The sequence below is a fragment of the Mirounga angustirostris genome, unplaced genomic scaffold (genome assembly GCF_029215605.1).
Source record: "Mirounga angustirostris isolate CCGP_5_RB_7025 unplaced genomic scaffold, mMirAng1.0.hap1 SCAF_9, whole genome shotgun sequence".
Taxonomy (NCBI): domain Eukaryota; kingdom Metazoa; phylum Chordata; class Mammalia; order Carnivora; family Phocidae; genus Mirounga; species Mirounga angustirostris.
The window spans coordinates 102,027,373-102,050,938 of record NW_026991717.1 but is presented as its reverse complement, the minus strand read 5'-3'; the positions used below and the strand labels follow the sequence as shown (position 1 = coordinate 102,050,938).

Genomic DNA, 23,566 nt, shown 5'->3' with positions numbered 1-23,566 from the left:
CGCATCTTTGATCAGTTCTTCAAAGCAAGTGTTTGTCCCTATAACTAGGCTGATCACTTGCAATATGCTGTTTTCTGACTTTTTCAAGAACACTGCTGCATAAACCGCAGTACGGCTATTTTTGTAATTGCTATTTTGAAGCTCTATTTCTTGGCAACTTTTTAAAAACCTCCTTAAACTTACGTAAATCCCTTATATCATAACTCAATCCTCACTGCAAAGCACAGTCTCTGGCTCAGAGTGGGCCCCCTTCCTTCCCTGAAGGAGATGCTTCCCTTGTACTTGGTCTCCCCGTCTATATGCCACTGAGGACTTTTATATTATATTTAGGCCAAAGTCTGTGAGTGTTAGATATTTTAAATATTTTATTTATTTTTTTTGAAGATTTCCTTATTTATTTGGGAGAGAGATTGAGAGAGAGTAGTGGGGAGAGGCAGAGGGAGAGGGAGGGAGTCAGACTCCCTGCTGAGGGCGGAGCCCCACGTGGGGCTCGATCCCATGACCCTGAGATCACCACCCCAGCTGAAACCAAGAGTCGGATGCCTAACCGACTGCACCACCCGGGTGCCCCAGTATTTTGAATATTTTAAAATAATGACAGGAACCAAGAGCATCCACAGCGTCCCCGTGAAGTGTTCCATACAGGAACAACAGGAAAGTATAGCATCTAGCACACCTGTATTCAAATCTCTTTTAACAAGTCCGTCTGCTCCATTAGACTGTGAGCTCCTTGAGGGTAGGAATTGTGTTGTATTCATAGGTGTAGCTTCCAAACGCGGCATGGTGTCTGGTCTCTAGGAAACACTGAGTAAGTGCTTACATAATTAACTAGCACATTACCCATGGATTCGGGGCCTTATCAACTTCTCCTCAATCACTTTGGTTTAGTTGAGGCAGGAGAGCATCGGAGCAGAGCAGTGTTCCTGGGTGGGGCAGATGCAAGTTCCAGACTCTCTCACGTGTCGCTATTTGGCTTTGGACAAGTAACCTCTCTACCTCCAGTTTGTCCTTTTGTAAAACGGGGATAATAGCGACTTCCTGATAGGTTTACAGGTTGTTTTGAGGGCAAAATGAGATTATGAATGTACAGCAATCAGCACAATGCCTCAAACAAAAAGACTGCTCGTAAATGCTATTTTATTATCACCACTGACCCCAAAACAGACTGCAAACACAAAAGTGTGGGCTAGTCACCTTGCTTGCCACATCTCTTCGTCGGCCACAGATTCCCAAGAAGATGGATCAAACCTGCAGTTACAAGAAAACAGTGACATTTTTCTGCTGGCTACGTTTATTGCTACGGACATGTAATCCCTGTTTATAATCTTACAAGGCAAATAAAATAGGTTGGATCTTGAAGGACTGATAGGGACCGAAATAATAAACTTATTCTCCTAGAGAAATCTGATCGCTAGGAATTTGAGCACTTGGTAAATGTGTTCTTAATCTGCATAATGAGCCCCAGCGCTCCATGGGAGTGGACGAAGGATTAGTGGGAAGAGGCTGGAGGCATCTGAAGAACCTGCTGTCCCTTAAGAAGTGCTAGATGGGCAATGGGACAGAGGCAAGGCCTGGGTCGCTCTACGGACACGGCCAAGAGCCAAAGAGCTGGGAAGCAAGGCGGTAAGCCTGAGAGAAGGGGCTCCTGGCTTTGCTGACATCATTGCTGCAGCAAGGATGCCATCACAGGGCACTGGCTGAACCATCTGCTGAATTTTTCTCTCTTAATTAGACTTTCTTATTATGTGTCTCTTTTGATAGAATGGACATAGTGAGTGGTGCTGGGTACTTGTACTTTGGTCAGCTGTTTGCAGAAAAGGTTATATTCTTTCTTTTCTTTATTTTTTTAAGTGAGTTCTATGCCCAACATGGGGCTCAAACTCACAACCCCGGGATCAAGAGTTGCATGCTCCAATGACTGAGCCAGCTGGGTGCCCAGAATAGATTATTTTCTAACTTTTCCTCACCATGGTCACCGAGTGCTTTGATATAGACCTACTTATCCATCTCTGGTTGGTGCAATGTGGTCTGTTTGCTCACGAATGGATCCAAAACCCCTTTGTAGCATTTTTCATATCATCTTGCCTGTTCTTGAATTATAAGCAATAATTATCGAATCTTTAAATAATCCATAACTTAAAAATAGGCAAGGGAGGCACATTTCTATAGATGGTGACTCAGTTTCCATATGGGAGAGAATCAGCTCTGTAGAGATGCTCATTGGAAGACTGATCATGCCCCAAACAACATGAGCAGGCTAATGATGAACAACTATGAAGAACGAGTTACTCATCACAGGCCAGTGTCCCCCAGAGAGAAGTTATCTGCCATTCCTGAAGAACAACAAATAGGGTAAGTTCATGCATTGTGCAAATTATCATGGGACACAGAGTACCTCGTAAAGCTCTACTGCAGTTAATAGATGTCTTCCACTTTCAGGGTGCAAGACAGAGGATGACAGACAATACAGCATCACGAGAGATGGAAGTGGAAGGTGCCATGCCCCAAATTGTTGGGAAGCCCACTCAACCACAGACCCCCTTGCCCTCACATCTCCCTACTGTTCTTCAAACACGAGGACAAGAAATACATGTTCTCTATTTAATGATTTGCATGGGCAGCAAATAACTAGTATTATAGTATTAATAACTAATAAAAAAAATCAAAAATATGCAGGGCATCTCAAAATTTAGTAAGCACACAAAACCGCTTTGCTCTGATGAAAAATACAGCTGCTGTTCATACCTTCCATATTCTGCAGTCCAGTTATAGATATTTCTTGTAAGTTTAATCCACTCCTCAGGGTTGAATACAATCTCTGAAGGAACTAATTTGTCACAAGAGCCCCAAGGCCACAGTGAATAGTTCTTTTTCCAGGTTGGGTCACCTTCATGAATTCCTATGCAAACAAATGTTTTTTTTCTATTGAAAACAGAAAAATACATATATTTTTAATTCCAAGTTCTAAATGTTAATAAATACAATTCACGAAGGGTCATTTTTGACTCCTTAAACTGTTACCAATAAACCATTTGCAAAAACCTTCTGGTTTATTTAAATCTTTCCTAAATGTGCTGTTTAGAATTTATATTAGTGTAAAAAAGCTATCTGGGGAGATTTGGGGGGGGGAGTTAACAGACATAAACGATAAAAACCGATTTGTTCATAACATTGTAAGAAATCACTTGGGGACAAGCATTGTCAGAGTGACGGTTTCTGTGGTCCTGTCTCACATGTAAACAGACACTTTATTTGACACCTTTTTTTTTTTTCATTTTACAGGTGGAAATATAAGGCTGCATTTGTTTCCCTACTTAGAAGTAATGTCTCCTTCCTCAATTCCCATTGCACTTTATTTTTTGTCTCTTTTATCATTATTGTATTGTGCTTATTGTTTCCATTCACAAATCTCCCCGAGTAGCCCAGAAGCATCCTGAGGATAGGCTCTCTATCTCTGAATTCACTCTGAATTGCAAATAGCACAATGCTTAGCTAATTCACAATATTTGCTGAATCAAATTAGTTAGGTTGAATAAACTATTAGGAGCTTTGAATCCTGCAAAAATTAGGAATAGAAATGGTTTAAATAAGCTTGGTTCAAACTCACTATAATTGAATAGTTCTATTCCAATTTGTGGTGTATGCCTGAGTAGCAATAGCTAAGTGGGGAGGGCAGGGAAGCATATTAGAAGAAATTACTTGAAAGTAAAAAACTTCATGAACTTTGAAACAAGATACTTTTGGCTTAGATTTTAGATTTTCCCCCCTCATTTATGACCTCTATGATTTGGAGGAAATTACTTCACTACCTGTGTCTAGTCTCCTCGTCTGTGAAATGGGTATAACCCATTTAAGATTAAATGAGGCATCTGATACAAAGTACAGTACTCGAACATTAGAAGAGTTCTGGTTCTGGGGAAGATGGAGTAAGCACACTCTCCCCTGTCTCTCCCACTGCATACCAGATTTGCTGGACAGAATGCATGGAATCTGAGGACTCTGAAAAGTAAATGGTGTAAAGAAGGATGGGGAGAGACACCAGAATTCTAAGTTCTACCAAACCTGTGGTGAGTTTTCCATTTTTCCCCTTCCAGTATTGCCTTGCCTGGACTCAAGGGAAGCATAAAACCCAGAAGTACATACCAAGTGAGGACAAAAAGAGCTCCAAGAAAAGCCTGGGGAGGAGGAAAGGGAACTGTGGAGAGCAGAGGAAATGACCTGGCTTGCCCCCATTCTCTTCTTCCCCAGGCCCCAGGCAGTACTGTGCTGGCAACGAGGCAGCAGTACGATGGTGGGCTGTTTCCCACAGTTCGGAGGGAAAGGAACATTGCTCTCTAATCAGAGGAGCTATGGTTGCAAGAGCTGGGAGCAAATCCTCATGGCTCTTTACCTCTCTGTGTCCTCTGGCAGCCTGGTCCCACATATAGACAGTCACAGGAAGTACATGGCAGAAGAGGGAAATTAAAGAGCCAGTTTTCTGCCCAGAGAACCGGAAAGAAAGCTCCAAGGAGGGGGAAGGGCCAGGGTGAAGACAGAAAGGAGGGAGGTCAAGAGAGCCATCCCATAAAGTTGTGTATGAACTCCTGGCTTATCTCTGAGCTCAGCATGCATGGATCTGACCCTTAATAGACTTTGAGAAATGAGCCACTGGACAGATGGCCACCCAGGTCCCAGACTGGGTAATGGGCAGCACACACAGGGATTGATTCAGATAGCACTGCAAATGCTTTGAAAACAGAACCAACACTGGAACTGTAGGCCTCAGACAGCAGGTCAGAACTTGCAGCCTGAGATTTACCTGACTGAAGGTCCGTTAAACAAACACAACAAACAAAATACCATTCTCCCTAGGATTTAAATAAGGCCCAAATGTTCAAAATGTCCAGGATACAATCCACAATTATTTGGCGTATGAGGAACCAGGAAAATCTCAACTCACAATGGAAAATGCAATCGACAGATGTCAATTCCAAGATGACACAGATGTGAGAATTGTCAGACAAAGACTTTAAAATACCTATTATAAGCATGCACCAACAAGTAAAGGCAAGTACTCTTGAAATGAATGGAAAAATAGAAAATCTCAACAAAGAAATAAAAGATATAAAAAGGACCCGAATGGAAATCATAGACCTGAAAAATACAATGATGGAAATTAAAAATTTGCCAGATGGGCTTAATATTAAGTCTGGAGAGAGAGAGAAAGAGACAGACAGCTGGCAGGCAGTGAACTTGAAGACAGATCAAGAGAAATGATATAATTTAAACCAAGAGCAAAAAGACTGAAAAAAAAATGTACAGTCTCAGGCACCTGTGGTCTAATGTTCATGTCATCAGAATCCCAGATGGAGAAGAGAAAAAATGTGAAGCAGAAAAAGTGAAGAAATAATGTCTAAAAAGCTCCCAAATTTTGTGAAAGACACCATCTTACAGATTTAAGAAGCTCAGTGAACCCCAAACAGATTAGATTCAAATCCATGCCCAGATACACCGTAATCAAACTGCTAAAAACTGAAGACAAATACTCTTGAAAGCAGCCAGAGAAAAACAACACATTGCACACAGAGAGCAATGATTTGAATGACTGTGGGTTTCTCCAATAGAAACCATGTAGGTTAAAAGGATGCAAAATAACATTTTTGAAGTGCTGGTGGGGAAAAACAAAACAAAACAAAACAAAATGAACAACCCAGAACTTCATATCTGGAAATACTCTTCAAAAATGAGGAAGAAACAAAGACATTTTCAGATAAAGGAAAACTAAGAGAATTCACTGCTAACAGTCTTGCCCTAAAAGAAACGTTACAGGAATATCTTCAGACAGAAGAGAAATGATACGAAAGGACAAATGGACTATCAGGATCAAAAGAAAGGCGACGGATCTGGTAAATATCTGCATAAATATCTTGGACTATTTTTTTCTCTTAAATTTAAAAATGTATGTATGACAGTTGAAAACAAAAATTATCGCATGTCTGATATAAGATATATGACAACACAACCAAAAGTGGGGAGGTTTAAGGGACTTATATGGCAGCAAATTTTCTATATTCCACTTGAAGTAGCAAAATATCAATCCTGAGTAGACTGTGAAGAGTTCAGTATGTATACCATGATTCCCAAGATCAACTGTAAAAAAAAAAAATTTACCAAAAGACATAGTAAAAAATCTCAATAAATAATTTAAAATGCAGTACTAAAAAAACCAAATTTTCCAAAATAAGGCAGGAAAGGGGGAGCAGTGGGCTAAAAACCAGAGGGAACAAATTGGGAGCAAATCGTAAAATAGTAGACATATATCTAAATATGTCAATATTTACATTAAATGCAAATGGTCTAAATATACCAATGAAATGATAGTGTCAGAATGGATAATAAATATGCTATCTACAAGAAACCCACTTTAAATATGATATAGGTGGTTAAAAACAAAAGGATAAAAAAAGATACACTATGAAAACACTAATCAAATTAAAACCAATAAAAAACCCAGAAGAATTCTTTTTTTGTAAAATACAGAGAAAGATGCAAATGCCACTCAATGGCATTTTCAGCAACTATGAGGACAACTTGACATTTATATGCCAAAAAGAAACAACAATAAAAAATCCCCAAGAACCTTGTCTTAATCCCCTGCCCCTTATGAAAAGTAACTCAAAGTAGATCATTGATCTGAAATGTAAAACATAAAACTATTAAACTCCTAGAAGAAAACATGAGAAAATCTTTGTGACCCGGCATTAGGCAGAGTTCTTGGATGTGACACCAAAAAGTATGATCCAAAAAAGAAAAAAAGTATGATCCGTAAAAGAAAAAACTGATAACCGGATTTCATCAAAATCAGAAAACTTTTATCTGCAAAAGACACCTCAAAGAGAATAAAAAGTAAAGCTACAAACTTCATGAATCACATATTTGACAAAGGATTTCTACCTAGAATACATAAAGAACTCTTAAAACCCAATAGTTAAGAAAACAAACAATCCAATAATCCCATCCATATTCACACACAAACTTGTACATGAATGTTTATAGCAGCTCTATCCCCAAACTGAAAATAACCCAAATGTCAAATGTCTCTCAACAGGTGAATGGATAAAGAAGCTGTGGTACTACACCTCTACAATGGAACACTACTCAGCAATGACAAGGAATAGACTATCGGTACACACGACTTGGATGGATGTCAAAGGCATTATGCTAAGTGCAATATGCTGGCGTCAAAAGGTTACATACTTTATAAGTCCATTACATGACATTCTGGAAAAGGTAAAACTATAGCAATGGAGAATAGACCACACAGAAGGGAGTTTCTGGGGTCATGGCTCTGTTCTGTATCCTGACTGTTGTGGGGGTTACACAAGTGTATACATGTGTTAAAATTCATAGAACTATACATCAAAAAAAGATAAATTTTACTTCATGTTAAAACAAAATAAAATAAAATAGTAAGTGTTAATATTAGCTTCCTTCCTTTTAAAAAGTACCCATTTAGAGAGCTTTCATATGATGCTGATGGTTCAATGCTTGGGGAAAAAAAATCTCTATCAAGTGCCTTTCAATTGTTCATGTCCTCTGACTTAGTAATTTCATGTCTGAGAATCTATCCTAAGAATTCAAACTTCGACTTCCTCCAAAGAAAAACTATACACACAAAAGTCATTTAATGTAGTCTATAATTTTATGACAGTTAAAAATTAAGATATGTTAAATATCTACTAATAGTTCCATTCCTCTATGATTAAAATATAGTACATGTACCTACGAAAAATATTTTCAAAAAGTGTGTAAAAACATTTAAAAATGGTTTTATGATATTTACTGAAAAAACAGGATTCTTCTGCTTTATGCTTTCAATTTTGTAAAAATATGCACTTTTGATTTATTTGTATTTCTGAGTGATAGAACCATATTTTTTCTAGTTTAAAAAAATAATTTCTTATTCTATAATGAACAATGTTACTTTTTAAACTAAAAATTTTATTTAAAAAACTGATACCAATAAGCAACATTAATCTTGAGGCCTTGGTTAATCAGATTAATAAAAACTGATGGCCCAGAAAGTTCATCACCATGCTATATTATAATAGCCAAAGTCTAGAAACAACAAAAATGTCCAAAAATAGATTATTTAAGTCATCGTGCATCTATATAAGAATATTAAATAATCAAGAAGTGACGGTAATAAAGGCACTTTTCGGAGTACATGGGGAAATGTTTATGACATGATATTAGGTGAAAAGAAACTGAACAGGAAACTAAGTATGATCCCAGCTAGTGCAGTATGAGTGTGTGAGAATGTATGTGTTCGTGTAAGTAAATAATTGATGGTACTGAATGGAATTCCAAAAAGTTTACCAAAATGTTAAGACTATGACAGCTGTCTTAAAGACAGATGCTGCTCTTCTTTACACCAGAGTTTCCAAGGAGCATACAGCATTTCCATAACGAGGCCAGGCCTCAACCCCGTCTATGGGATAACGCCCTTGACAATCTGGGCCCCGCCCTCCCTGCGCATCGTCCCTTCACCTAGCCCTCTAAGCCCTGTGCTCCACACTTACTGGGCCACCCCCAGTTTCCCTAGAGCTCAGCCAGCCCTTTCCAGGACTTCACACAAGCACTTCCCTTGAATCAGCCTTCTCCCGCCCACTTGGCAAATTCCTACCTCGTCCTTAAGTCTCTAACATTTTGTCCGTACCAACACTGCCATGCTTCCCGGATGACAATGTAATTATCCGCTTCATACGTCAGGCACCGCCCAAAACCCTCCCTGAAAGACTGCAACGGCAAGAGGCCATGCCCAAGTGGCCGTAGCTTGTATAGTTGTTGGGGCATCATGGCCACTCAATATTTATTAAGTAAATGTGGAGTGAATGCCCCCAGGCAGAATTAATTGCTTCTTCATCCATGCTCCCAGTTAAGTCATCCATTCAGTAAACACATATTGAGCTGGGTATCACACTTGACAAAGCTTGGCTAATATAGAGCTTACCCCATTATATTATAGCCAGTTAAACGCATATCTCTGTATAGATGCAACTAGATTGTGGTCTCTTTGAATTTGGAACTGAGTCTCACTTTACTGCCAAGGCCTAACATGAGGTGGAACGTAGTAAATTCAATAAATGTCTGTGGGGTTGAATTAAATAAAATTCACCCAAAAAAAATGCCTCTTTACGGATGTTAATGGCTCTTGATATTTTATTCCAAAATAGAACAATTAAATGTTACTCTCATAACACATTGATACTGATTACTTATTACTTCATGAGCCACAGTAAACTTCAGCCTCTGAACACCACAAGTACCACATTGTCATATTCTTAGTAAGGGATAATTTAACTTTGGAATTTAGAAAGAATTTTTCAAGTTCCCTTTATAAGAGAATAGAAATTACAAACAAGTCTTCTTCACACTCTGGACAATCCAAAGCACTTCATGGCTAGGAAAAATGTTCAACACTATACCACTGAAGGAGTTATTCATTCTTGACCTTAACTATGAATAATTTTATATTCTTAAGTATAGAATTCACAATTCTCATACGTTATCTCGGCCAGCGTTAACTGTAGGTGTTTTTCTTATTTACAAAAATGCCTTATCCTTTATAAAAAAAAAAATCCTTAAGCTATTTTTATATAGTGATTATTCCTGGAAAACATTTGCTTTACACTTAAAAGGGGGCCCTGGTGTTGATCGGGGGAAGCTATAATTGTTTGCGATCCACCTGCAATGATTTCAAGTAGACAGGCACATCTCCAATTTCTCTGAGTTGTACTAAGATCTTATTTGCCATTCTTGTTAATCTGTCTTTATTTTTCCTTTACCCAGAACAATAACATTTATTTCTGCCTGGCCTCATTTATGCACAGATATTCAATTTAATTACAAAGATAATCTCACCGGAGACAGGGAAATAGGTGTAGAAAATTGGTCTTTGGATGAGGCACAGCTGCTACATAAATAATTTTAGAAAAGCTTAAGATTTTAGAAAAGCTATTATATGAAAAGAATGCTTACTGTTTATTTATTTCAAGAAAATGATAAAGATTAAATGTGACCACTCCACCAGGTAATATTCCTTCCACAGGATTCCACCGGTCTCCAGGAAAGTTGACACCTGGTAAATGCTTTGCCATCTTGGGTAAATACCACTCATAAGTCATCATCTATCAGAAAAATAACAAATGATGTCATATTTTTTATATACTTCTTAAAAAAGAATCAGGTTTATCGAGTGCAATGAAAAAGTTCTACGACGTGGATATACTCATTAAACATTAACATCACAACTCACATCCGTGGCCCTGACTTCTCCTCTAATGACTTAAACCTTGGATTTCATTTCTTAAGCTGTGACTATTATTGGTAACATAAGCACCTGGTTTGATCTCACCTCCGTGCATCTGGCAGACTACCCAGGATGACCTTTCCCCATTCTCCTAGCTAGAGAATGTGTACCCAACTTTCAGACCAAGCTGAAGTATCACTTCCTCTGTGATGCGCCCCCCCCGTCCCCCGCCCCCACCCCGGCTCCACAGCAGAATGATATGCTCCTACAGCACTTTACACCTCACCTCTGCCACAGCTCTGACCCTACTCCTCGCTAGCCTGTGAGCTTCTAGAGGGAAGGGACTGTATGTTTTCAGCTCTGTGCCTCTGCACCTGGCACAGTGCCTGGCATTGAATGGTTCGCAAATTCTGTTTGCTGAAGTGAAATGTCTAAGGTGGCCAGACTAGAAGACCTGCGTGAGATACAGAGATGTGTCATTATTCTTTCGTTCACCATTTACTCAAGAAACAAGTATTGCTCACCTGCAGTGAAGAAGATAGTCTCTGCCCTTGAGAAGCTCAATGTATGATCATCTAGACCTCAAAGAGAAAACCCCTTTTGGCTAAATTATCTGAATTTACTAGTATGTCCAAATTAACTACACATCCTCACATGTTCTTTTAGTTAAAATAAATCATTAATATCAGGAAAAATCACTTTTTCTTAATTCTATACTTATCTATACTTTTATATGTACAGATTTACTTTTTTTTTAAGAAAAGACTCCTATTTACACTTTCAAAGCTTTGTTAGTTTAGATATCATCTTTTGAACAATTATGCTTATGTTTTACTTGCTTTATATAAGTAATTTAACTAGGAATGACAAATTACTTTTAATCTAGGTGTACATTATAAATACTCAAAGATACTTACTGCATTAGATTTTATTAACCAACAGTTTCAATTCTTGGGGATATTAACATTAATTCTATACCTTCTATATGCTATGACCTCAATATTTCTCATATAATTCTCATAGTAACCGTATTGTGTGAGATTAATTACATTAGACACTGCTGATTGTCCACTGAACAGCTAATACCCTCCTCTTCCTCACTCACACAATCCTGACTTTGATCAGGTCTCCCAGGGCAGCTATATGCTTGGGTCTGGTCTTTCTCCTTTGCTAGAGTGTAGTTTAGGAATGGGCATATGACCCAATACTGGTTAGGGGGACCCGAGGGGAGGTCTGCTAGGGGATTCTGGGACACATGTTACTCTCAACAGAGAGAGAGAGAGAGGACGGTGTGGGGAGAGAGAGAGAGAGAAGAGAATGGAAGGGGAGGGGGAAGGGAGGGGAAGGGAGCGGAAGGGAGAGGAGAGAGGCACTTTGCTTCACTTTAGGCTGTGATGTTTGGAACTGGGCATTCATCAGTTCAAGATGGATGTAGAAAAGTGGCCCCAGAGCACTGACATCATTGAACTGCTTATATTATCCATCCTAAAACCTCCAATCTTCAGACTACTTCTTATGTGAGATTAAAAACCCCATAGTTTAAGCTACTCTCAGGTATTTTGTTTCTTGCATTCAAAAGCAACCTAACTTATATGATGATCATTTCCATTTTATAGATCAGGAAACAGAAGCTCTGAGAGGAAAAATCATTAGCCCCGCGTCACACATCCTGCAAGTGACAGAATGAGGACTTGAATTTAGGTCTAATTAACTTTGAAATCCATGCTTCTCAATGATAGTTGCTGCCATCCTAAACAGTATTTAAAATCATGGTGGGATACCATATTACCAATAACAGCCTAGCTTTTGTCAGAAACTAGACTGAAGATCAAATTAATCAATTTGTATAGATGATACAAACGCAAACTGCTTATAAAAATGTGTAATTTGCAAATTTCCCTGTATTTACAAATCTGTTTATATGGTTTTCTTCCAAAAATTCGAATTACTCATTCATTCAACAAAATTTATTAAATATTGTGCTTAATAATTTGCTCAAACTATAGTATTAAGATTAGTATCAAGATGAGGAATTTCTCTTTCCCTGATGACTACTCTAAAAACAGCAGAGATAGATTTGTTCCCTTTTAGGTATTTTGGTTTAAATTATAAATCTTATAGCTTAAGTACATTTCTTCTTTTCCAGAAGACCGTTTTAATAGACCCGGAAATTTTCACAAGTCCTCTCCAAACATATTTTTGTCGTAAGACCAAAAAGTTTACAAAACACAAATTCTATAGCAGAATTGTGGTTAATAATTTGTTTTGAGTGAAATGTTTCCTCACCTGCAGTATGACTTATTTTATATTCAACCTAATGTATTTTAATCCTGGGACCAGTGGGCAGTATTAATTTGGATGGCTGGGTTGAAAGAATGTCAACGAACTATTTAAAAATAAATTTACAATACAGTACTTTCATGGTTTGTCATGTGAACTAGAGACCTAGATTATTATTTGATTCTAACACAAAAAACACCAATTCTTAAAACATTCAGTTTAGATGAGAAGGAAGCAATTCATATGGCTTATACTATTAGTTAAAGTAAACAAAAGAACATGATATATATTCTATCTACGAGTAACTGGGAAACCTGTACCAATCTGCCATTAAAAATTCGTTTAGGGCGCCTGGGTGGCTCAGTTGGTTAAGCGACTGCCTTCGGCTCAGGTCATGATCCTGGAGTCCCGGGATCGAGTCCCGCGTCAGGCTCCCTGCTCGGCAGGGAGTCTGCTTCTCCCTCTGACCCTCCTCCCTCTCATGCTCTCTGTCTCTCATTCTCTCTCTCTCAAATAAATAAATAAAATCTTTGAGAAAAAAAAAAAAAAAGAAATGCAAAGTTCCCAGCCTCAGACACTCTGGGGTTAGGGCTCAACAGTCTGTATTTTTAACAAGCCCTCCAGATTGTGATGCTCAGTAAAGTCTGAGAACTATCCATCTGGTCTAAAAGTGTGTGCCACTTAGATGGGAACAGCAGCAGCAAAAATAAAGACACATGCATTAAAAAAAAAAAAAATCAGGGGCGCCTGGGTGGCTCAGTCATTAAGCGTCTGTCTTCAGCTCAGGTCATGAATCCCGGGGTCCTGGGATCGAGCCCCGCATCAGGCTCCCTGCTCAGCGGGGAGTCTGCTTCTCCCTCTGACCCTCCTCCCTCTCATGCTCTCTGTCTCTCATTCTCTCTCTCTAAAATAAATAAAATCTTTAAAAAAAAATTCGTTTAGGGGCGCCTGGGTGGCTCAGTCGTTAAGCGTCTGCCTTCCGCTCTGGTCATGATCCCAGGGTCCTGGGATCGAGCCCCACATCGGGCTCCCTGCTCGGCGGGAAGCCTGCTTCTCTCTTTCCCACTCCCCCTGCTTGTGTTCCCTCTCTCGCTGTGTCTCACTCTGTCAAATAAGTAAATAAAATTTAAAAAAAAATTCGTTTAAAAAATAATTGTTTTAAAGTGATTACTGTTACTATAGTCTAAGTATATTTCTTATATACTTACTTCCTGATCCACTAGTGAAATATCTGGTCTCAGTCCCTCACAATAATGCATGTAACGGAGAGAATTGCCTGGCAAATCTCCTCTGAGTAAGATAATTGCATCACGAGGCATAGAGGCTAGAAGGTTCTTCGCAAATTTATCAATCACATAGTTGGTCCTTTGGTCACAAATGCTAAATAAAAGGATATGGAAACATTAAAATAGCAACATACTGCTACAGTTTTAACAAGAATGGGTTTATTTTCTGCTGCAGTCTTTTCCCATCACACACTCTACATGTAGTGCTTCAAAGTATTCTAATTTGTATCTTCTAAGAAGATGCATATATTTGAAAAAGAATGCTATCATCTGAAAGAAAAAGAGAAGGGACTAATTGTGCAACTAAATAAAAAATCAGTGTACTGCTTTACTTCTGGAATTTAACATCATTTCTATAAAAAGGGAATTGGTTAGTGCTCAAAAATAAGTCCTTTTTTCCCCCACCTAAAAGGACATCTAATTTCACTAAAAAGAAGTAAGGATTCTGATTTCACTTGAAATTCAAGGTAATTGCATGTCAATTCCACTTAGACCAAAGGGATTTTCAGATGCAAAAGGAAATCTGCCAGTTTCTAGCATAACTTTGTATAGCATGGGTCTGACTCTCTTGCATGCAAGCCTGAGCCTTTCCACCACTTCCCCAAACCACAGGCTCCCTGTGGTCCTCTCTCCCTTCTAGACGGAGAAATCACTAGGGAATGAGACCAATAAGAAGGAAGGGAAGGAAGAGTCAGCTGAGTCGTTTACTTCTCTCCAGGCATTTTTTGCTATTGCCAACAGCAGTGTATAACTCCTTTCAATGTCAGAGTGGACGTTCTGACTTCAAAGAAAACTGGCATGAACTCTGAGAGCTTCCCACGAAAAAAGAAAAAGAGTACAAGAGAGTAAAAGCATCAAAAAACGGAACAGGCATTGTCCTTCCTGTTATTATCAGGTCTGTTACATGTAATGGTTCTGAGAAACAGTCTAAAGTTGAATCACTGGGCTAGCATCACAAAGCATCACAAAGCAAATGAACACTGCTAGGAAGAGAATATTTACCCCGGTCCTTGAGATTGATGCTACTGCTTCCTACTGTGATTCCCTGCTTTGCAGGGTGGTGCCCCACATTCTGCCACCTAGCAAAGTTGCTCTCTATTCCCCTGGGACAAATACAGGCATCAAAACAAAATAAAACAGCCCAGCCTGTACAAGCATCCCTGGTGTTGAACCTGGGTTGCCCTAAAGACCCAAGTCAGAAGACTGGGATAAAACGAGCTTGGGAAACACGGTGGGCTTTGCAGGCCCTTGTTGAGCCAGCTACGGAGTTGCATCTTGGACATGTATCCCCTTTCCAACAGACCTCCTGGTGATACGGGCATCCTAACATGGGCTCTACCCTGCTATTATAAAGTACATCAGTTTTGGGCACCTGGGTGGCTCAGTTGGTTAAGCGACTGCCTTCGGCTCAGGTCACGATCCCAGAGTCCTGGGATCGAGCCCTGCATCGGGCTCCCTGCTCCGCAGGAAGCCTGCTTCTCCCTCTCCCACTCCCCCTGCTTGTGTCCCTGCTCTCGCTGTCTCTGTCTCTGTCAAATAAATAAATAAAATCTTTAAAAAAAAATAAAAAAAAATAAAGCACATCAGTTTTTAAAGTTAACTTGAAAGGGGAAATTCAAGCGCCTGGGTGGCTCAGTAGGTTACGTATCTGAATCTTGGTGTCTGCTCAGGTCATGATCTCAGGGTCCTGCGACTGAGTCCCTGCATCGGGTTCCCTGCTGAGTGCACAGTCTGCTTGGAATTCTCTCTCTCCCTCTGCCCCTCCTCCCGCTTGTGCTCTCTCTCTCCCTCAAATAAATAAAAAAATCTTAAAAAAAAAGGGGGGTATTGAACCTTTTAAAATACCAATAAAATCTCACTACAGTGAAACTCCAGTGGACTCTTCCGCTGCTGTAATGTTTACTCAATACTGCAGGAAATGAACTATCATCTAAAACTTGGACATGTTTTATGCCAGACTGAGATTTTCATTGGCAAGGTTATTCAACAGATTTTGAAAAATATATATAATACTCATAATGCATAAGCATTAAGAAACCTTTAGAACTTTAATTATTTCAAAATAATTAATATTCACTGCTATGGAGGGAACTAGATAAGGGCCAGGTGTCACTCAAAAGATGAAATCTTCAAAGCATAAAGGAGAATTATTTTAGGACATACAAAAAGGCCCAAATGTCTTCACTCTCCATCTAAGTGGTATTTTAGATCATGGACTTTTATTACATCCTCCAGATCCTACCAAGTATCTCTAGGGTTCCTCAGAGGAAAATATACAAATAGTTTATGTGTCCCACCCAAGCCCTTGTTTGCAATGCTCTGAAACCACACATCGCTCATGCTGAGATTCTGTTCAAAAGTTTAAGCAGCGCTGCATTCAGACTCAGCTGTCTCACTCTGAAAACCAGGGGAGGTTAAAGGTGAAATAAAGCCCAAGACTCTAAATATCTAAGTGTTTCTTGCTTGAGTGCTACTTTTCATAAAAATAAGCATGTGTTACCTGAAATTAGAATATATTTGGTAAATTATAAAAAGAGTTGCTGAAAGCCATTCCAGACACTGAAGCCCACTGGTGTTCAGCACTCGGTTACTCTCAGAAGCCAGCGTTGCCAAACCGAGGCCAGCGAGGACGGCCACCACCGCGTTGCTCTGCATCCAGAATCTCTCCACCTGTGACAGAGACGTGCAGACAGGACATCCAGCTGACAGGATGAGGCAGTCAATCGGGTACTTGTCTATTTAACAAATACATTGTGTACCCCTAGCCGCTCAGGCCTGCGATCACTCAGGTCTCGTTTCCAGACTTCCCTAATCCAACTCCATGTCACTTTATTTTTCAATTTTCAAATACTTCTCCTTTCCAGTTTGACACACGGACCTCCCTTTTTTGGATCCACACATTCTTTTCAATGCTATGGCGTGCATCTTGAACTCCTGCCACTTGAGAGGAGGAGGAGATGGAGAGATGGTTTTACTTTACTCCTGAGGTCTCCTCCCATGTGGGGAGGCTCCCCTGGTATAACAGCCCTCACTTCTTCTGGTAAGACTGCAGGCACTGAGCGGAAGGGGAGTCTGCGAGCTGGGAGTGGGCCTGCATGGCCGGGCCCTTTCCCCCTCTCTTCCTCTGGGAAGTGATCCGCCCACCGGACGCACACGTCCAGCGGCCCACCCCATCCCTGTGGCCAGGGGTGGGGTGGGGAGGGGCCCCCTGTGCAGCCCTGCCTGTGACCAGGGGTGCGGGTGGGGGGTAAGTCCGTCCATTCCAGGATGCAGCACGAGCAAGCCCCCTTGCCCACAGATAGAAACTACCTTCTCCATTCTCAGCGTTCTCAGTATAAAGGGGATTCACCTGTTGTAGTTGTCCTGGTTTATCTCGTTTCTCAACTGACTCAGAACTCAGATGATCAAGGAGGGTGTTATTATTTACTAGGCCTCTTGAACATACACACAGAAAAGAGCTGGCTTTAGCCATTGAAAAGGAGCTGTCTACATTTATAGCTTCTACTACAAAGAGAAGAAATACTCTAATTTCAGAAGTGGCAGCCAGGGGAACACAGAAACGTGGTCATTCTTGCACAGGCCTGAGACTGCTGAGGTCAAAACCAGGGGAGTGTGTGGGTAAGAGGCCCAGCTACCACCTTTATTTCTTTATGGTTGTTTTAAAAAATTCCAGGAGATCTGCAGGAGTACTTATATCTGTAAGCACACATATGAAATAACTAACTTAAAACTACCTGACGTGTATTTTTCTCCCTAACTATTGTGTTAACTAAATGTTGCATTTTTTCCCCCTAAAAAAAGGCCTCGGTCTTACTGGTTCAAGAATTTAACTTCCGATCTGTAAAAATGTATACACAATGTTAGTTATTTCTGTGATCAGTTGCTCTTCTACAAGATTCATGAGGACAAATTTGTACACTCTTCACCAACTTTCTGGTCAAAGGATAAATCTAAGTAAAACTTACCACACCCATGAAAAGTGGTTTTGAAATATCTAAATTCGCCCTCCAAGCAAAGAACAATGAATAAAGGCAAAACATTCCAGTAAAAAGCCATACCAATGATGGATTCTGTCTGTCCCTATAAAAAAATTAAATATGTCCAAAATTATTTATGTGCATGAATATCAATAATATTACATAGGAAAATAATTAGATCTATAAAACTTTTTTTTTTTAACGATTTTATTTATTTATTCGGCAGAGAAAGACCCAGTGAGAGAGGGAACACAAGCAGGGGGAGTGGGAGAGGGAGAAGCAGGATCCCCGTGGAGCAGGGAGCCCAATGCGGGGCTGGATCCCGGGACCCTGAGATCACGACCTGAGCCGAAGGCAGACGCTTAACGACTGAGCCACCCAGGTGCCCCAGAACTTTCCATTTTTAACTAGGGACAAAGAAAGATTTCCATTTAAAAAAATCTGAGCTGGAATAAATAACTGAAATATAGGAATCAACTACACACTGTACCATATTACAGACAACTTCACTTGGAACTATGCAGCAAGAGATAGAAAGTTAAAATTCAGAGAAGAAATACAAATGATCAATCTTGTTAAATTTAAGATGTAATTAAACATATGCAAAACAAAAGAATACTTTCATGCCTCAAAATAATAAAGATTTTAAAACAGCAATTTCAATATTGGTGAGGATGCAACATAATGAGCACATATGTGGGTATAATACTCAAGAAAAATTAATTTGATAATATATATCAAGAGTCTTAAAAATAATCACACTCGGGGTGCCTGAGTGGCTCAGTCGGTTAAGCAACTGTCTTCGGTTCAGGTCATGATCCCGGGGTCCTGGGATAGAGCCCCGCATCGGGCTCCCTGTTCAGTGGGAGTCTGCTTCTCGCTCTCCCTCTACTCCTCCCCCCTCCCCCTGCTTGTGCTCTTTCTCTCTCAAATAAATAAATAAAAATCTTAAAAAAAAAAAATCACACTCATTGACCCAGTAATTTGACATGTAGGCATAAATCTTTAAGCAAAACCAGAAATGTGGATAAAGATTAATCCATAAAAATGCTTTAATATTATTTATAATAGAAGTGGAAGCAATCTGAAGATTCCCAAACAGAAAAACACTTCAGTTAATTTTCCTAGGTCAGAGAATGGAATTTTATACAGACATTTAAATGACCTTCAGTCTTTTTATGATAAGGGTGAATGCTCATAATATAAAGTGTCAAGGAAACAGAACATAAATGTGTGTACATATATAAATTTACATAAAACACTCAGGTTAGAGGGTAAATGGATAAAAAATAGTTAATGAAGGTTAAGAGTGCTATATTTTCTAGGTTTTCTTTTATCATCAGAGGTAACTTTCTTCTTCCGAGGAATTCAAATAGTTGTTTACTTCTTTTGCAATGCAATAATAATGAGTAGCTGTGGGCACAGTTAGGGATCAAACCAGAAGTTTAAGACATCAAATGACTTGCTTACTTAGATTGTAATATACTGCTCAATCTTCCAAAATCATTAATTTATTATCAGGAAAAAAAAACCTAGGAAGAAAGCAATACACATTTGCTGTAACAGAAGTGATTAGAGTCATTAATTTGGAATATAAAATAATACTGGCAATGTTCGTCAATGGCATAATAAAAATATGAATCAAATTAACGAATATGGGAAAAAGAATAGGAAAAGAAATTATATTACTCACTTTCTTGCTAAACATATATTTGCCCAAACTGCAAGGGCTTGAATGTTGAGTGAGAGTTGGGTCCTCATACTTGTTACTTGAGAACTGTAAAAGACAATCTAACTTATCATGGGTAGAAAACAAACTTGGTTAGATCCAAATACAACATTCTTTGTAAAATACAGTTGATTATGCACTGAGTAGTTTTTTTTTATTTTTTTTATTTTAAAGATTTTTATTTATTTATTTGACAGAGATAGAGAGCACAAGTAGGCAGAGAGGCAGGCAGAGGGAGAGGGAGAAGCAGACTCTCCACTGAGCAGGGAGCCTGACGCGGGGCTCGATCCCAGAACCCTGGGATCATGACCTGAGCCGAAGGCAGACGCTTAACCGACTGAGCCACCCAGGCGCCCCTGCACTGAGTAGTTTTAAGGGCTGGAGGCAGATGTTAAAATTATTTTGTCTTCTTTTAAATTTGGGAGAAAAAGTACCATAAGAAAGAGTTAAACAGTTCTAAGATGTTTTCCAATTATAATATTTGGTTACCAATTTATATTATTTGGGATAGGATCAGAGCAAGTAATTCTTCTGTATTTGTAATGCTGGTAGGCTGTATTGATAACATTTTGGATCCCCCAATTGGTTTGGTAAGAAGTCATGTGAAATGAGTTTTTGAACTTCTGTCAGTACTGTAGACACGGCCTCCTGTGATTTAGCAATTGAAAACAAAATTAATGCAGGGCGCTTGGGTGGCTTAGCTGGTTGAGCATTCATCTCTTGATTTCGGCTTAGGTCATGATCTCGGGGTTGTGGGATCGAGCCTTCTTGGGATTCTCTCTCTCCCTCTCCCTCTGCCCGTCTTCCCCAGTGTGCGAGTGGGCATGTGCTCTCTCTCTCTCTCTCTCTCTCAAAAAAAGGGCTTCCTTGTTTTCTATATTAATTTCTAAATGTTTAAGCCATCTCTGAGAAATGTATTTTTTTCCTATAATTAAACTAAATTCTTCCATTAACTAATAAGCATTTCCCAAGTGTTATCTGAGTTCTGAAATAGCTCTAGCAGTCTCCAATTTTTTAAAAAAGAAATGACTCTATACACCCTCTCGAAGAACTTTCTTCTCCCTGCTGGCAATTTTACTGGAGAAAATGTGATACCATAATTATGGAAACCACACAATGTGTATTTTACTAATGGAGACTCATCTACTATGAGAAGATATTCTTACTCATTTTCAAATACACTTGAAAAATTGATTCCAGCATGAGGTCCATTTCAAACCATTCTTCAAAAGGAATGAAGTCAGTTTCAAAATTAATTCTTGGAGATCCGTTGCTTAAATGTAAGCTCTAAAACATGGTCACTGCCTAGGGTTAGATTCAATAATTTCCTTGTACAGGATTGCAATTTAGAGATATGTATGGGAAAAGAATTTAATTTGCTTGACTGGAAAAGGAGAGATGATTAGGTCCCATCATTTTGAAGGATTTTCTAGTAAGTTAATTATAAGTTGCTTTTCTCAACACTCCTGTCCTCCTGAAACAATTAAAGACTAGAAATTCTCTCACTCAGTCAGAGAGTGCTAGGATTATGCCTCCATTCTACGTTATGATTTGGTTCGAACAAATAGTGTGAGTGTGAGTGGTCATCACTTTTGTCAAGTCTTTTTTCTAGGCATATCACCTAACTGCTATTACTTCAATATAAAGGAGGCTTTTATGTTCCCCAATAGATGAGTTTTATGTGCAACTTATAATTGAGAACTCTTGAGAGTTCTTTGGAGTTCATGTGGGATTAGCTAAGGCAAAATATACGGCCAATGTCAAATGTGATCACAACCCTATAAGGTAGGTTGAAAAGAACAGGCAGTGAGTCTTCTGGCCTGGAGCAGAGCAGAATAAAATAAAAGCCCACAGACATTGGTAAAGCTGTCTTTGTAACTGAGCTTCTTGATAATTTTCCCCAACCAAAAAGAAAAAGGAGCCACAAAAGTTTCAGTCAGACATTAAAAAAAAAAAAACATTTAAAATCAGTTGTGAGAACCAACAAAAGGTTACATAATAATTGGTGGCAGGAAAATATTTTCAAGATACAGTAAAAAATGAAAACCAGCGGGCTAATAAAAAAGTCTGCATATTATGATCCCATTTTTCAAAACAAAAATATAAAAAACATTGAAAGATACAGACAGAAATGTTAATGGATTAACAAGAGTGGTTATCTCTACACATTGGAATTATAGTAATTTTAATTTTCTTATTTTTGCTTACCTGGATTTTCTAAACTTTCTATAATGATTATGTATCACATATAGGGAGCAGGGGAAAGGGACATTTAAAAAGAAAAGGAGGAAGGATGGAAGGAAGCAAACAAGCTAGCAAATTAACAAGACAGAAACTGTGAGAACCTATGAACTGCCTCATGTACAGAGTTGAAATATTCTCCCCACATTTTAAAAATGGTTTTCAAATAGTCCTGGGAATCCTAAATTAATAATCAGTTAGGAGATCACTTTAGTGTTATAGAAGACTATTCTTCCATAATTTTATATTGAAAATATAAAAATAGTACAGGATTGGTATGGATATTTTTCAAGTTGTCTTAATCTGTGTGGGTTTTAAAGCAAATATTAACCCATTTTTCAAAGAACCCTAGTAGGTAATACAGATGAAATATATTTGCTTAACCGGCTCTAAAAAGGTTGGATATTAGAAATATTTAAGTCAAAATAGAGCTTAAGAACAGCCTAAAGAAAAAGTCTTAAGAGACATTAAATAAATGAAGCTCTAAAGAATTTAAGAACAGAGCTCAATCCTAAAAAGAAAAGAATCGAATTGCTAAATGCAATGTTCTAAAATGTCTCTAGAAAAAAGAGTCGAAACCAGAACAAAGGATAAATGATGTATAAAGCAACACTGCATTGTGTCATTTTGTATCCAAATGGAAGTGGAAACTTTCTAGTTTGACAGTCTACTAACTAACTCACTGTTGTATTTATCCCTCACTCTCAGCTTTCTCTTCCTGGAGGAATGCTAGAATGTTTGACAGTCCACACAAACAACTAGTGACCATACCCGTGAGAGCCACTTCTCAGACATACTGCTTCACAAAGAAACAATCCCAGAAGCCCCCAAATCACTTAGTCTAGGAACTAATAGCGAATTCACTTAAAACCAGTTTCAAATATTTCATACTCACAGCAAAATTTTAGACATACTGGATCCTGTTTCAGATTTGGCCTAAACATAAAAGAGAGAAGTTTATTTGCGTAAGCCTTCAACTGCAGCTGTGTTAGGCTATTGCATTTTAACTATCCTGAGAATATACATGTTTTAAGTAGACAATGCAACATCTCTCCTCATTCAGTCTTTGCTTCAGAGCCTTACTGAGTTTTTGAAGTGAAGTCAGTGGAAATTAAACACAGACATCCCGGAGGAAGAACTGCAGAAATAATGATGGGCTAAAAATCAGTTAAACTAGTTCTGGCAGGAACAATTAACACACTGATGAATTAACAGACTTTACACTTTTGTCGTAGACTGTCTTTAAGGCACTTTGATTAGAGCTCATTATCACATGTTAGTCTATAATTTCACAATTATGTGTGAATTATACAAATTTCAAATCTGGAGTGGCCCTCAAGCAATATTGTAACGGAATAACCAATATAAGCCAGAGTATAAACTGAAAGTATCAAACTATTTAATTCAAAAAGTAATTAATAATTATCCTTTCATCAAGCTAGTTTATTATGAAATATCTCCTACAAACAACACATATAATGTATATTTAAGGGATAGAGTTTTTAAAAATCTACAGAGCCGCCATTCACTTAAGAACAGAACTGCATGAATACCATAAAGTATCTCACAAAGCGTTCACAGACCTCCCTTTTCTCACCCCCTAGTGATAACTATTACCTTGAATTCTGTGTTAATTACTCCCCTACTTTCTAAAAATATATAGTTCTACTTCTTTTGTATGTACCTTGAGCAATAGATTGTTTACTTTTTGCGTGGTTTAGAATTTTGTATCAATGGTGTCATATAATACATAGTCTTCAGA

At 38.7% G+C, this 23,566-nt stretch overlaps 1 protein-coding gene across 8 annotated transcripts in view; it reads right to left on the bottom strand.

Annotated features, from left to right (window-relative positions):
* The window catches only part of TMEM260 (transmembrane protein 260), a 66,069-nt gene that overhangs the window by 5,475 nt on the left and 37,028 nt on the right, over positions 1–23,566 (bottom strand). For 4 of the 8 annotated variants that reach the window (XR_010405195.1, XR_010405196.1, XM_064571095.1 and 1 more), the window contains 8 exons: positions 22,700–22,740; positions 19,528–19,611; positions 17,823–17,937; positions 16,358–16,527; positions 13,780–13,951; positions 10,021–10,169; positions 2,746–2,922; positions 1,195–1,248 (listed from right to left, as the gene is read on the bottom strand). Coding sequence is in view for 5 of the 8 variants with exons in the window: in XM_064571095.1 (XP_064427165.1) it covers positions 1,195–1,248; positions 2,746–2,922; positions 10,021–10,169; positions 13,780–13,951; positions 16,358–16,527; positions 17,823–17,937; positions 19,528–19,611; positions 22,700–22,740 (962 nt within the window). In the remaining 3 variants the exon portion in view is untranslated. The remainder of the gene's footprint in view (positions 1–1,194; positions 1,249–2,745; positions 2,923–10,020; positions 10,170–13,779; positions 13,952–16,357; positions 16,528–17,822; positions 17,938–19,527; positions 19,612–22,699; positions 22,741–23,566) is intronic. The other 4 variants (XR_010405197.1, XM_064571094.1, XM_045900928.3 and 1 more) reach the window with 3 other exon arrangements.